The 16,369-nt window shown below is 26.4% G+C and overlaps 1 protein-coding gene across 1 annotated transcript; it reads left to right on the forward strand.

Moving 5' to 3' along the window:
* Positions 1-8,604: 8,604 nt before the first annotated feature.
* On the forward strand, positions 8,605-14,953 carry LOC145836873 (frizzled-5-like). The gene is made up of 9 exons (XM_082944645.1): positions 8,605-8,674; positions 9,629-9,804; positions 9,908-10,026; positions 10,591-10,930; positions 12,276-12,496; positions 13,319-13,462; positions 13,632-13,773; positions 14,078-14,266; positions 14,555-14,953. The coding sequence occupies exons 1-9, from the start codon at positions 8,605-8,607 to the stop codon at positions 14,951-14,953; spliced, it is 1,800 nt and encodes a 599-aa protein (XP_082800771.1).
* The last annotated feature ends 1,416 nt before the right edge of the window (positions 14,954-16,369 follow it).

Raw genomic sequence — 16,369 nt, forward strand, 5'->3', positions numbered from 1 at the left:
ATGTTTTTTTATCACTCATGCTAATAAAAACTATTTTTGAGTATATTTTATAAGTTTTATTATTTGTATTTAAAATGTAACTGCTTTTAAATTTAAGATTTATTTTTGTATTTGACGCTATTTAATCAAATTATTGTTACAAATTAAAAGTGTTTCAGTTTGCTTTTGTATAAAAAGAACATTTTTTGAGAATAATAAATTTAAAAAAAAAGGGAAAAAGGTATTATAAAAACTTCTTTTTAGACTATCCTCGCAATATAACTTCTATACTGTAAAAATATATTAACTAATTATCTTTACTTTGGTTTTTATAACGACAAAGCTATTACCAAAAATTACTGATGGACTGAAAGGGTTTCAAATACAAACAAGTATTTTGTTAAAACTACTAAAGTTCTTTACACGATAACTCAATTTGTATTATGAATTTAATATAACCAAATATTATGACATTTTTAAATTTAGTTGTTTGTAAGAGTTCCATTGTAGTTTTCTATTTTTAAAATTTTTAAGATCAATATTTATTTCAATATGTAAACTTAATTTTAATAATACTAATATTTGCATTTTTTCAAATATATAGTGGCTTATATCTAGTTAAGTTTTTTTTTTCTTCAAATTTTGTGTTTGTTTAATACCTAGCATCTAAATCTTTAACTTTTTTGCTAATGATACTTGTTTTTTTAAACTGAGCTAGTTTGATGACTTGCTGTAGTATTTGGTATGTAAGTTAACCACTTGTTTTACTTAATACAATTTCTATTTAAAAGCATTTATATATCACAGAATTAAGAACTATCTTATATATATTGTGTCTATAAATGTACACATACATTTATAAATACCAACTTAGATTTTTTACTCCTTCAAGCAGAGTTTAAAGAACGTCAGATAAAAATAAAGAGTATTTAGTAAACGTATTTTGTTTTAACATAGTTTTTCGTGTTCGAGTAATTTTGGACTCATCATTACACAACGTTTTCTTTATTCTAGCGGTTATAAAACAAACATATTTTTGCTTAAATTTTTAAAGCAAATTACACGACGGTCTAGGTGCAAGAAAGCATATCAAAAACATTAGATTTACAAAAGCTTAAACCATGAAAGCATATGTCAATCCTGCCTTAGTTTTTTTTAGGACTCCACCGGTTTCTAGAGATGGAGTGGTTGAATTTTTTTATGTTACGTTTTAAGAATGTAAGGTTCTTCTTGTTTAAAAACCTTTTAAACCATTTGATTACGCCTGTAGAGTTTCAACATTGTACTAGATTGGTTTTTAGCCTTTTGGATGCATTGATAATACCCATGGTGTTTTTGCAACTTAAAGTAAAAAAAAAATGAAGCAACTGAGCAAAAATACCGCTTCAGTTTCTCACTTGTCCCTCAGCTGAAATTTAAATGTAAGTGGTTGCATATTTGTCTTGAAATTTATTTTTTAAAGTTGTCTTCTAATTTATAGACAACTTTAGATTTGGCACTAGTGTTGAATTGCATCTTTAATTTTTTTACTCTTTAAAAAAAGCGTTTTAAGCTTGTTACTAAGCAAAAGAACAAGCTAACTAAACCTTTTCAGAAAGAATGGTGAAGCTATTCTCTTTTTTAATTTGATAAATTTCTTTGTTTTACCAATGTAAAAGTAGGCATTTTATTGTTGTTGTTACTTATACTTAAATATAGTGATAAGTATGTAAAAGCCTTAGTTTCTATTATAATTTGTACAACTATCGACGTAATGCAAAATTAAAGGTAAAATAAATAAACTTTAATAAATATAAACCAATATATTTACTTTTCATTAAAACAGAGAACTAAACTTTTTTATATATTTTACAAGGAAATAAAGTTTTTTTAGAAAAGAGATCGGGATCGTTTTACAAGTCGCGGACTAACGGTCCTAGAAAAAAATGTTCTAAAACATTTATTTAACTACGATAAAAGTACTTTTTTTACAGAAATGTAAAAAAATAAGCATTTTGAGATCGCTAGTATCTGAGCTATTTATTTGGGACCTAATTGTAGTTTTTGACGTCAAAACTTTGCTTATTCTTCTTTAAAGTTTGGTTTAGCTTTATGTACTTATTCTTGTTTGCTCCCGAGCTCTAAATCTTCTTCGCTCCCGAGCTGTTGATCTTTATTACTCCCGAGCTGTTGATCTTTATTGCTCCCGAGCTCGCCAATGATCCCTTTCCCGGCCTTTCGTCTCTTCTTTCTTTCCTTCTCAACGCGAATAATTTATTTGATGCCGTTGATGACGTCGTGATGGTTGCCTGAATTGTGACGACGGATCAAACTAGGGTTTCTTTATTTTATGTTTTAAAGTTAAATACAGCTGAAGTTATACTTAACAGAGATTACTGTGCTTTTAAACAGTAATATATGTTCAAGTTTTATCCAACTATTTAACTTCGCTACTAAAAGAAAACAGTATTTTTGCATATTTGCTGCTGAGCTATACTGTCATTTATAATTTAGAATTTAGTAAATACAAAACTTAAAAGAAAGACCGACACTACTTACAAAAAAAATTACAATTAGTTAGTTCGGAAAAATCAACTTTACGACTTAGAATAAAATGTTAGTAATAAGAAACTCGGGTTTGTCTAAATATGTATAACACTTGGTTTGGTTTTTCAATCGCTTAAAATTCCATTGCGGCCTAAAAATCACCTTTTTACCAAATCTGTTTTAGCAATACTAGTTTTTGTTTATAAAACTACACTAATATACCTACTAATTGTAGCATGCAAACTTCAAATTATTAGAGTCACTTTTTTATTTCTACTCATTTTAAAGTTCAAAAAGATTATTATTGTCAAAACTTTGAAATAATATTAGTCTAAAATAGGTAATTATTAGAATTTCTAACAAAGTGTGACCCTATAATATAAGATATATCATAAAGTAAAACAAACACCAAATTAAAACTAAAGTTTTTTAGCAGTAACTTAAGTTAAGATGATCAAATTTAAAGTAGTCATTCTATAAACTAACAACAGCTTTTAAATAAAATTTCAAAAAATGCATGAAATATATTTTAAAAGTATAAAATGATGATTTATTAAGATGCAAGCTCATTAAAGTAATATAAAACAAACAACTCAAAAGATATACTTTTCTATCATTTTTTAGTAGTTTGTTGATTGCCTTTTACTAAAAATAAGAGTTATGTTTCAAGATTATACAGTGAATATAAAAATCAACTTGTTTTATTATTTAGTAGAGAGAAATTAAAAACTTAAATTAGTATGGTCAATAGATAAAGCTGTTAGATAAAGTTAAGCTATATATAACTTAACTAATAAAAACAAAAGAAAAAGTTAAAAAATTGAAGAAAGTTTATTTCTAGTGTAAAACATTTCAAATAAAATTTTAACTTACTTCAATATCAAAACTTTACCAAGATTTATGATTTAGACAAAGACTTGAAATTATCAAAAATGTTTCGTAATAACCCGAAAAGTATAGTCTTATATTGGTTTTATATTTTTTAGTTTATAACAGGAGAAAAATTAAACAAATAATTTCTAAAGTATAAGGAATTTATAAAAAAAACTACTGTTAACATTTAGTATTGGGAAATCTCCAATTTATTTTGGATTAAAATATACGTTGTTTAATGGTAATTTTTTATACAGTTATTGCTTCAAAGTTTCAACTGCAAAGGTTCTTTTTGCATGTTTCTAGAAGAATTTACATCTTAAAATATTTGAAAAAAATTCATTAGACTAAACAGCTTATTAAACTTGTTTAATTACAATAAAAACTTTTTGAATACTACTAGTCTTGAAGTTTTTGTATTTATGCAATAACTAGTCTTTTTTTGTAAAAATTTTGATAGACCAAAAACCTTTTTTAAATCTCATAACTTCATAATCAAAAATTTCGGTAAGTTCTTAATGAAACGACAATTTATTACTGCTAATAATTATTGATTTTTTCAAAAAATGTAAAATATTTTAGTTGAACATACTTTATTTTAAATTGACTGAATGTATGTACGAAAAGCTTAACCTGTCAAAGAAATGCTCAAAAGTGTAAAAAATAACGGACGCCTTCGACGTATCATTAATATGAGTGCTTATCAATTAAGAGCGCTTGTGAAATTTATCTGCGGCGATAAGCGTAAGTTCATGTACAAATATTTGCTCATGGCCGTGTTTTGATAGGTCGTTATCGAAAATAAACACAAGAGACGGGCACAGGCAAACCGTTAATTGATTAACTAAACATTTTTTTATTCGGAACCTAATCAAGAAAAATTAGCTAGATGATAAACTAACTAAAAATCAAGTTAACCGATTTACTGTTAATTAAAACGCTGTTAAGTTAACTAATTACTTTACCGTTATTTAAAAGTTAAGTTAAATGATTTGTAGCTAACAAAGTTTTCGGTGTACGGACTAGTTAGTTTATCGTTGTTTTAAAAGCGTAAAAGATGTAAATAAAATTTAAATGTTTGTACTAATAATTATAAGCCAAAAAGGCAAAAACAGATAAGTCTACTTAAATTTTAAAAATAACTAAGTTTTATTAAAAATATAAGTTCATTAAAACGCGAAAAATATAAAGTTTTTTTTTACACCATAAATAAAAAATTAACTTTAAATATTTATAGTTAGGTTAATAAAAAAAAACTAAAAAGTTTTCATAAAACAAAAGATCCAAATAAGCTCCTAAACTACTTGCAAAATGATTTAATGAAAAAACTTAGAGTTTTCTAATTTTAATTAAATTTAAATTGGTGCTACAAAGTGTGACCATTTTGTTTAAAAGTTACAATTTATTGAAAATTTCAAAATTTTATTACTATTATTTGTTTCCAAATAAATTAAAACAACAAAAGAGGTCAGATTAAAACGTGATTAAAACGGTTTTAAACCATCAAACTAATTTTTTAGAAAAACTTTGCTAATTACCAATTTCAAAACACTAAGTTACTGGTAAAGAGTGTGACATTTTTGCATAAAACATCACGGCTCTACCAAACATTTCAGAACTTTATGTCATTTTTTATCTCCAGATAAATTGTTACAACAAACAAGGACGTCAAGTGGTCAGGTGAAAACGACTTATTTACTTTAGGTGATAAAAAAAAATCTTAGTCGTACAAAATGTGACAATTCTACACCAACATCACGATTCTAACAAACATTTCAAAAAAATGTTGACATTTTTATCTCCAGTTAAACTAAGAAAAACAGTGGCCTTATAAAAACAACTTAAACCTGTTTATATACTCATTTTAATTAAAAAATAAAAATTCATATTTAGTGCTAAAATGTGTGACAATTTTTCAAAATAATCACGATTTTATCAAACATTTTAAACCTTTTTGTCATTTTTTATCACGAGATAAACTAAAACAACAAATAAGGTCAACAAGTGGTCAGGCAACAACACTTGAACCAATTTATTTAACTTAACCAAGTGATAAATTAACTGCAGTCCGAATGTGTTTGGTTTCGTCTTACCAAATGATTGATTTGATGGCGTTTGCGAGTACACGATGCTCAGTTCTATTTGACGAGCCATCATGTTATCTGTGCAAACATTTGCTTTCCTTTTAGCACTATTTTTTTTGTTTTAGTGGCTCGAATATTTTCAACATGCGGTTTGTAATGTACCAGTGTAACCTGCTAGTTGAAGTAAATTTTACTACTTGTATGGCTTAAAACAAAGATTTTAGTTATCTGTTAACTGACAGCGAAAGCTACTGTTTCTGCTAGCTTGAGAATTTATTTTGTTTAAAATATATAACAGTAGGTTTAAAGAGAATTTACATAAGTTTATTTTTGACTGACCTTATGTAGTGTTGTTTTTTTGTTTATTTAAAAATAAAATATAGTCTTTAATATTAATAATACATTAAAAAATCACCAAAACTAACGTTTTTGTTAACTCTAAGTTATTTAATTAAAAATATGTTAAGATTCATCTACTAATAAGTAAGTTTAATGACATAATGTTAGTTAGGTGGCAAAATAGTTGTTCGTTTAGTTTTTATTACAGAAAAACATTTGATTATTTTTTTTATTATATTTATCTAGTTGATTGGTTCTTAATAGAAGATAAAATAAAAATACTGAAAAAAAGCTTTGTACTAACTTCAAAGCTATATACTGTTATAAAGAAGTCATAGTCTACTTTTATTTTATTTAATAAATCTTACCAAACAATTGGTAATTTCTGTTTTTATTTTCTTGATAACTAAATTTTAGTTAAGCTTGTTTGCTTCAAGTATACAAGAAACTGATATTCTAAACTTTTTATTAATTTATTTTTCTTAAAAGTATTAAAACCGTTTCATTTGTTTTATAAAACAAACTTTACTTAATACTTTAATAAAGTTTTAATCAAATACGTTAATCCACGTGAAATTTAGAAACAAATAACAGCTTAATTCTTTTGAAGTACGTGTAGTATTTGTTAAAGTGTAAACACACTTAAGACTTCGCCGTTATACATGCTCAACTTATTAATAAGCTTAAAAATAATCGTGTAATAGATCTACGATAACTTAATGATTTTAGCAGTTTATAACTTAAAACTTCATAAAGTGATTATCATGTTCAAAGTATTTAATTAATAAAGGCTTTTTTTAATGCTAACGCTGCTTTTAAGTTTTGTCAGTTTTTTTCATAAGCTCACGAAGTTAAGTTTGTTTGTAAATATTCACGGTTACCGACAAAAAATAATTACTACTTTTGAGTTGTTTATAAGTTAAGCTCTAAGCAAAAAAAAGCTTAGCTTCACAAATAAAAATGTAAACGGGTACACTTAGATTTTTTCATACACATATTAAGTGTTAAAAAAAGCTTTATGTGTCTTTAGTTGTCTTTATTGTTTTTGATTAACAAACAATGTAAAAATTATGCGAGTTTCGAAATTTGTTTATTTATTCGTTGTATAAAGTTTTTTGTTGTTTGTCGTTAAATGTCGGTAATAAGCTTACATTTGATGTTTAATCAGTGATAAAAGCAAGTTAAATATTTAAATAATATTAAACATTAATAAATTATGTTTAAAATAGTCAATGTTTGAAGTTTCAAAATATTAAGTCGTCGTAAACATCAATTATCAGACTAATGTTATTTTAATTTGTATTTGTCAACTAAATAAATATTCACAAAAAATGTTCTTAAAAGCATGTTAAACTTGGTAATTCTTGAAACTAAATCAAAAACTGGCAAAAAATGATGAGAAAACAGTATAATTGAAATCAGTCATTGCATTTTTGTTTTTAATTATATTGGTTTTTAATAAAAAGTTTTAGTAAAAAATAATCAAAAACTTTAAAAACATGGTTTCAAGGTACTTTAATTATTGATAGCACTAATTAGTTTTATAATCAGTAAAACTAGATAGTTAGTTTTCAGTCAAACAGCTATCTTTTTGATTGACGGTTAAATGTTATAAAATTAAATAACAAAATTATCATACTTTAAGCTTATATTACAAAGTATTTTCACGAGAAGAGACTTTAATATGAGGTACCACTTAAACAGTTTAATTATTAATTTTTAAACGTTATAGCCTTGCTGTTCCTTTTAAAGATACTAGAATCTCTACTTATACTAAAAATAAATTCTTTACATATAGTAATGAGCTCTCAAATAAGTTTGTTTTAAATATTATTTCGATACTTAAAAAAATATTTTATACTTAAAAGCCTAATACATCAATAGCAAAAAATAGATTATCATTGATTTTTAACACTTTTCGCATGAAGCTGCAATTAATTCAATAAATCAGTGAAACTAATGAAAAATAAATGATCAGTCTCAAAAAATACATTAGTTTAAGAAAACTTTAAGCTTTGTTTACTGAAAGCTTACGGTAAGTGCTTTTTTGAGTTACAGTTTCGCCACTTGCTGGTGCTGGAGAGCTGGTAAAAAATAAAACTTTTTTTTTACTTTCTAGTTTGCTCTACCTGAGTTTGTTAGTAAAGTTATAAAAAACTTATCATCAGAAAGTTATCAGAACGTTAGATCTAGCACACAAGTAACAGTTAAAAGTTTAAGTTCTTAATTAAAGTTTTTTCGATAATATAGATTTTCATATGAGACATCAGCAAAAGTATTCACTTAGTTAATCAGTGTATGTTTTTTGTATAATGTAATGAATTACATAGAAATAAAAACTAGTTTTAGTGAAGTATCAAGACTCTTTTTAGTATAAAAAATGTTGTCGATTGGTTAACAAAAAAAAAAAACTTATGCAATTCTATCTACAACAACAGCATATAATATGTTGTATAAAATTCTTTAGATAATTTTTTACCTTGTTCAGTAGCAAACTGAAAGTTATACGCGCAACTTTGTTTTATAAAACAGTTATAAAAAATGCTTATAATTAAAGAGTCATTGCTAAACAATATAAAAAATAACTAGTAGAATTTTTTTTACTTTAGTCAGTTATGTTTTAGCGCACACAAAAATTTTTGTGTTTTCTAGAGAACTTAACGTTGACAGTTTGAAGTTAAAACAAATAAAGAAAGTTTAGAAAGAAAAAAAAAATCATTAAAGTTCACCTGCATTAATATTTAAAGTGTTTTCAGCTCGTCTTCAGCGCAAAGTAAAAAAAAGTTGATATTTATTAAACAAAATGCGCCGGTACGCCATGGCCGAAAAGCGTGAAAATTTGTTATCTCGCTTCAACATCTGCATTGATGGATGTATTAGAGGCGAGTTAGCAATCTAAAACAGCCTCTGGGCTCATTTCTGAAGCTCATCAAGATCAACAAGCAGATTCGTCAGTAGAGGTGAGTAAGCTAGCGTGCTAGAAAGTCACTCAACCGTCAAGTGAAGGTAATTAAAAGTTACGGCTAGTTGAAGTTTTATTTGTTAATACAGCAAGAAATTTTACTTTTTTTTAGATGTTGTTACACGAGTGTAAAGTTTGATTCTTAGTTGAGAGTTTTTACTTTAAAATTTACAGTTTAAAAACTTTGTAAAACTTAAGGTAAAGTAAACTTTTTTTGTTTACTGTAATGAATTTTTTAATTGGTAGATAAATTTGGCTTGTGATGTTTAAAATTTTTACTTTAACTTTTAAGTTATACAGAAAGTAGAAAGCAAGTTTCATTTTAAGTTAGTTTTTGAACTACTTTTTTTTTCCGAACCCTTTTGGATTTGCTTAAATAAACTAATTTGTTCATAAACTAATACTTAAACTTGTAAGTCATATGTAATAAATTGTTTAGTTATACATAAAAATTAGCATTTAATTTTTGAAAAAACGGTAGATTTCAAATAAGATTTAAGTTTAGCAAAATTTGTGACTTAAACTCTTGTTTAAGAATTTGAAAATTGAAAACAAAAATTTTATTACTTAATGTCAAACAAAGATAACTCATAAAAGCATAAGTTTTATACTTATTTTTTAAAACTTAACTTTTCTGAGTAATAAAATACTGCTTAAAACAAAAAAGCTTAAAGGAGGCTTCTTATACAAACGTTTTGAAAAAATAAACTAAAGACTTATTTAAAAAACTTTTACAGATAAAAGTTTATAATTTTTTTTTGTAGTAATGAAAGTTTGAGTATACGTTAAAAGAACTTTAAAACCATTTAATTTTGAATAAAAATGGTGATATTTCAATCATTTTTGCTGATTTTTGCTATATCAGTTGGACCAGTTTTATCTCATAATGGTCCGTATATCGACGAACAACTTGCATTAATGGTGCAAAATCACGAATGCAAACCGTTAAAAATATCTCATTGCGCGAATGTTGGTTACAAAATGGTCAATTACGAATTTTCACCATTTATGATCGTGAACGAAAAACATGCAACCCATATGGTTTGTTGATCAACAATTTTAAACTACTATTTATTACTAAAAAAAAATATAAATGCAATTAATCTCACTATAAAAGATTAATAACGTTACTTAAATATAACAGATAGAAGATTATTCACACTTGTTCAATTCTGCTTGTGCTGAAGACATGAAATTCTTTTTGTGCACAATATACGCTCCGATTTGTATTCAAGATAACATAGTTTATCTACCTCCTTGCAGGTTAATTTAGTATAATTCAAATTAATAATTATTTAAATTTTAAAACTTTTTAATTCACGTTATAGTGTTAAAAACTTTGTCTAAGTAGAAAGTTTTGTGTTTATTTTATAACCACGTCAAAGTTCAAGTTTAAAATTTTATTTATGAATGTTTCAAACAATTATCAAAAAAAAAAAACAATTCTAAACTTCTTAAAACTTACAATAGACGCTAGACTTTTTAAGTTTCCTTTTTCTTAAACCTAATCGACTTGGTTGTGCAAATCTCGTTAAAAACTTGTCTATCATCTGATATCTGATCTTAGCATCTGTTTTGTGTGTATTCAACCATGAAATTTTGTGTTTACTATTTAGATTGTTTTAAGGGTTTTTGATTGGGTTTATTTAAAAAAAAAAAACAGTTAACTGTAAACAAATCACTTTTTTTTGAATTGTTTGCTTTTTAACAGCAAACAGTTTTTTATATAATTTTAATCACATTTGCGTTAAATAAATTTTAATTAGTCGAATAAAAAACTACTTGCTTTCTTATTTAATTTTTAAGGCAAAACTTTTTTTTTTACAGGCACGTTTGCGAGGCTGCTTACAAAGGCTGTCATCCTTTCATGGAAAAATATTCTTACCCTTGGCCTTCCGATCTCGATTGTGACAATTTTCCTGAATATAACGACAATTTCAAGATGTGCCTCTTCCCAAGAAACTCAACTCCGCCTACACAAAACTTTAAAGGCGAAGAAAAAATTATTTCCACGACAGTTGATAAAATAACGACGACTACAAAAGCTACTATCACATTGCCTCCAGAAATAAATGGAAACTTTTCTGATAAAAAAGAAAACTTGAAATGCGAATGTAGAAGTCCATTTATAAAGATAACAAATCCAAATCACCCATTGTATAATAAGGTATGAACTAAATATTAAATTTTTTTTTAATTTTTTGAAATTTTTAAATTTTAAATTTGAAGTGATTTTTTAACTTATTGTCTAAAAAGCTTTAATTTCTTAAAATATAAACTCCACACGATCGTTAAGGTTTGGTTCGTGTTTAAAACTCCTCGCTTAAGATAAAAAAAAACCTGGCCTTATCTCTAGTATATGTGTTTAAGCATAGAAGATAAAAAACTACTTGGGTGTTATTTGTTAACCTATGCTAGAGCCACATTGAAATAACTCATTGAAATTTTCGACTAATCCTTTTTAAGAGTCTCGTAGAAAACGTATGAGTCGATGTTTCAAAGCTTTTGAAGTATATAAACTGCAACTTATAAGATAAAAGAAAATGTTTAACTATTTGTATTATTAGATCGAACTAACTTATCCTTTTTAAAGTTTTAAAATTTCAAATAAAAAATTCATCTCTTACAACAATTAAAGAGTACTAGATTTTTAAAAAGCTTAAAATGATTGAAAACTTTGCAAAAATTTTGTATTTGAGGCGTAAAAAGTTTAATAAATTCATCTCAATGTAAAGAGAGTTAAGTCACCTGTCAGCGGTTATACGCTTCAATTAATTTGAAAAATCTCTGTTTCTTACTCAGAATCGAACTTTAAATTCAAAGATTTTTATCTTTAGGAAAAAAAAAGTTTTAAAAATGATAAGTTGAAGTATATTTAACAGTTAAAGTTAATACTTATTGTTTTTATAATACTTTAGTTTTACAGTATAGATAAAAATAATGATAATAAACAACTTTAAATTACCTAAATATATAGATATCTAATCATACAAAACTTTTGAAAAGTTGAAAATTATTCTTTTTTTTTTTTTGAAACAGTTTTCGAAAACTTTAAGACAAGAAATAGCTTTACACCTATAAGTGAAACTTAAATTTAAAGTTGGTGTTTACCTTTCTGAATAATTTATCTCCTCTTACGCTTTTCCTCAAACCAAACTTTCCTTTTTCTTTAAAGCGTTATAATTCAAAGATTAAAGTTTTCAAAATTTTTCACTGAAATAAGTTGTTTTTTTAAGTTAACAAGTTCAAAAATTTTAAATTTGCTAATAAAAAACGTTTTAAGTATGCCAAACAAAAGGCCGTATTTAAACAAATGACTTATTATGTACTATATAAACTTTTCAAGAACATTTAAAATAAATAAAACAAGTTGGTTTTTAAGTTTATTTTAAAGATGCTTAAGGTATTCCTAGAATATTTAATATTTGAATCTAAATAAAATATACAACTGTATGAAAATTACAATTATACTAAACGAAAAAAATTGTTTTAATAAACACAAAATACGTCAGGTTGAATTAGGAGGAGTTAAGAATTGTGTGCTGTCATGCAAATCTCCTCATCTATCAAATAGCAAATTGAAAATGATCAGTATAAACATGACTGTGTGGAGTATATTGTGTCTCTTCTTCAGTTTGATAGCAACGTGCATGTTTGTCATGAAGAAGATCAACTTGACTGAAGAGAAGCCTCTATTCTATATATCCTGCTGTTACGTTCTACTTAGTTGTGGGTAAGTACTAGCGTTGTTATTAAAAAAGCTTGTTTTTATTTATAACAATAACTATCTGTAAAAAGTGATTAAAAACATTAAGTGTTAGTTGTAGGTGCTTGGGGCAACAAATTCTTAACTAATAAGTGTTTTACAAGTACCAAGTATTTGGCAGCTTATTATGAAAACAAACAAATAAGCCATTTAAACTTGACACAATGTTGGCATGTGATACTTGTTATTGCGTATTTCCTTTAGTTGTTTTGCTCAGTATTAACAAGCAAATTTTTGAAAACAAAACAAAATTTCATTCGAAAAAAAGTTGTACTACAAGATGAAACAAATAAATGTACAAACAACTTTTACAACATTTGCTACTTGTAAAAAATAAAATGTTTTATGTTAGACTAAACAATGAATTATAAAAAGTAGTTTTAAAACAAATTAAAAAAAATTATAAAAAAATAATTTGTTAATATAAATAGTTTTTGTTTAAAAAAGGGTGTTCATGTTTTTTTAAATCATTTACAAGTTGCTCTTGTTTTTTTTGTTTGTTCACATACAATATTTTAGTATAGACATTAACTACTCGAAAACAAGTTTTACTGCGTTCAAGCTCATATATCTTTAATTAAAGTAAAGTAAAATTGATTTTATTTTATTAAAAGTTTAAAAATGAGTCAAATGTAGCGTTAGTATTTATTTGACTTTAAAGTTTAATCTCACATTTTAAAACAGATTAATATCTTCTTTGGCCGTAATTAGTCAACTTACAAGTTATTCTTTAGTTAGCAAAAAGGCAATTTTTTATAAAGTAATTAATTTTGTGGTTTTTATTCCCAGATATCTTCTTCGAGTAGTGTACGGACACGAAGTATCTTCTTGCAATGAATCTGGTGAATCTCTTTATGGAGTCAACTCGGTATATTCTGTTTGTGCAATCGTATTCATTCTCACTTATTACTTTTCTATGGCAGCTACTATTTGGTTTGTTTAAATAAAATTTAAGTAGATGCAATACAGTAAAAATAAGAATTTAAAGAGAAGATAAGCATAAAATTTTGAAGTTTGCAATAAAAATATTGTTCTTAGTAATATAATCATGCTTTAAAACATTTACTTAAAAAGCAATAACAAACTATAAATTTTTTTTCAGGTCTGTGGTTTTATCATTTTGTTGGTTCATTTTACCACTTTTGTATCCAACAAGAAAAGACGGAGATACAAAAACTTGGAAGAGAATCAGTAAATATTCTCACTTCATTGCGTGGAGTATTCCTGCGTTGCAATGCGTTTTGGTAAGATTTTTTTTTGAGCAACCTTACTGAAAGTTTTAATACAAAAAGTGCAATACACTTGTATCATTTTCTTTTCGTGTAACTAAATAACATGACATGTGACACACTTGTGATTGTAAATACATGTGACTTTATTTAAAAATAGATGCTTAAAATGAAAAATTTTTGTATACAAATTTTTAACAAGGTTTTTCGTCATACATTTACTATAAAATACTAGACACAAATTTCAACTTATTGCTAAAGTAGGTTTTCTAAACATTAATTATGTTTATTTCCCTTTCAATCTAATTTTTTTCCTCAGGCATTTTCATCATCAGCAATCGACGGGAATCCGATAACTGGAATTTGTCGCATCGGAGAGCATTCAGCTTCCAACCTGCATTATTACGTCATAATACCTTTGTGCGTTTACATACTCGTCAGCAGTTTGCTGGGAATTTTCGGCACCTGCATGACTTTCTTAAAATCAAGAAATGTTAATAGAAGTAAGGTGAGTGTATGTGAGAGTTGTAGTAAAAAACAAGTACAATAAATGTAACAACAGTCAACAAAGTAGTTTGTTTAATATAAAAAGTATGAAGTACTAAACAAACCTGTTGTTTTTAAATGATTTCGCTTTAAATTCGTAAAAAATATAAGTTTTAAAATGAGTCTTTATTAAAAAACCGAGTCTGTAGAAAAATAATAAACTATCAAAAATTAAAACCAAAATAACTTTTTTAAAACTGTTAGAATCGTTACACACAAAAGTAGTATTATAATTCATTACCAAAAACAGTCGAGCACAACACTACACGATGACCACGAGGTGGAGCAAATGCTGGCCAAGCTGGGAATATTTCTCCTCGTACACGTCATACCGTCGGCCGTGCGCGTCGCCTGCCTCCTCTATGACGTCACTGACGAGCGGCTGTTACGTCACAATTGCCTCCTTGATGACGTCACTATGACGGAGGTGTTGATGACCGAGACCGCCATGTCCACGCTCACCGGCCTCGTCAGCGGCGTTTTCGTGATGACGTCACGTCTCAGTGACGTCACCTCGTCCCAGCCGACAAGCGGTGTCGATGACGTCATAATCGACTGCCGTGTCGACCGCGTCGTGGCAGAGGGTAATAACCGGATTCGTTACGACCCGATTGGAAAGAGGAGGGAACTTCATCAGTTGATATTGTGACGTCATAATTTGTTATTTTTACCTCATGCATACATTTTCATCACTTTTATTCCAAATTTCAAGTACCTCCAAATTTTTTTTTGTCTGCTTGAAACTTTTATGACAAGCCTAATCGGCAAAACAGCTTAAAACTAGATAGTTTTAAAAACTGTTTTAATGAAACTTTATTAATTTATGCTTGATTTAAAACTTGTATTCCAATTTCAAAGAGTTGTATTTGCCGTTACTTGTTTTTTGCTTTTAATTATTGAAGTATTAAATGCTAAAAAATATTCAACTGTTTTGCTTGCAGCTTTCACAAACAACTAACTCTTAAAAAGGTTGTTTGTCCTTAAATGTGTAGTATGTTTCCAAAATTAGCAAAGTTTTAAATCTTTCAGCTATTTAAGTAATGCTTAACTTAGTTAGAAATAGTTCAAATTAAAACACAAGTGTCTGATAGTTTTCTTCAAAAGTTTTTACTGTGCATCTAGTAACAATAACTTTATGAAATTCCAGGTTTTTAGGTTGTAAACAATGATCGAGTTAAAACTAGATTAGAAAGGTTCTTCTTACTTCTGTTTTCTCATTTTATTTTTAATACTTTTTCGTTTTCCTTCAATCATACACATTAATAAATAAACTATAAAAAATAATTACTATAAACGTACTAAGGTATATTTTCAAAAAATATAGAGTTAATAAACTTACAAATTTAGTTTTTTTTTTTTAAAGCTACAAATTACGTGAAAAAACTTTAGTTACAATAATTGTTTAAAAACTTTATAAGATTTCAACAGGCATTGTTTCTTTAATACTATTTCAAAACTAAAAAACTGCTTAAGTAAGAATTCATAAAACTTTTAAAAATAATCAATTGTATTTTGTTAATAAATTAAGTAAGATAAAATATTAGTTTAAAATCTTTAAAATTAACGTGTCACTTTGTTAATTAAAAACATAAAGAAAAAATACTTAACTAAAAAAGCTTTTTGAGAGACAATTAAAAGCAGTAAGACGCATTGTGTTAATTTAAAATTAATTTTTGAGTTAGATGTTATCAATTTTAGCTCGAGGCAAAGCGCTGATTCTTCTTATACTTTAACGGATTATCACTTCATGTATTTGCTGCTTACTGATACAATTTTGTGTAAATTATTAATTAACTCAAAACAACGTTATATACGCTTAAATCTTAAGCGGCGCCTATAGCTGTTGAGATCTGCTAAAATTTGAACAGTTTTTAAATTAAATATTTAGCTAACGTTTTACTTTGTTTTAAATAAAAAACTAAAGAAGCACGTTTTGTGATTTTATTATTATTTTTTAAATAGTAACTCTACTTTAATGTTTGTAATGAGAATCAAAACGTTTGAGTTACTTTTAAGTACATTTAAAGCTAAACAATTAAAAAATAAAACATCCATGCAAGAATTA

The sequence above is a fragment of the Thalia democratica genome, chromosome 5 (assembly GCF_965202585.1).
Source record: "Thalia democratica chromosome 5, ktThaDemo2.hap1.1, whole genome shotgun sequence".
Lineage (NCBI taxonomy): Eukaryota > Metazoa > Chordata > Thaliacea > Salpida > Salpidae > Thalia > Thalia democratica.

Coding starts and splice junctions, on each gene's coding strand:
- LOC145836873 (XM_082944645.1), top strand. CDS start 8,605: ATGCGCCGGTACGCCATGGCCGAAAAGCGTGAAAATTTGTTATCTCGC. Junction 9,805..9,907: donor AAAAACATGCAACCCATATG/GTTTGTTGATCA, acceptor TAAATATAACAG/ATAGAAGATTATTCACACTT. Junction 14,267..14,554: donor GAAATGTTAATAGAAGTAAG/GTGAGTGTATGT, acceptor TACCAAAAACAG/TCGAGCACAACACTACACGA.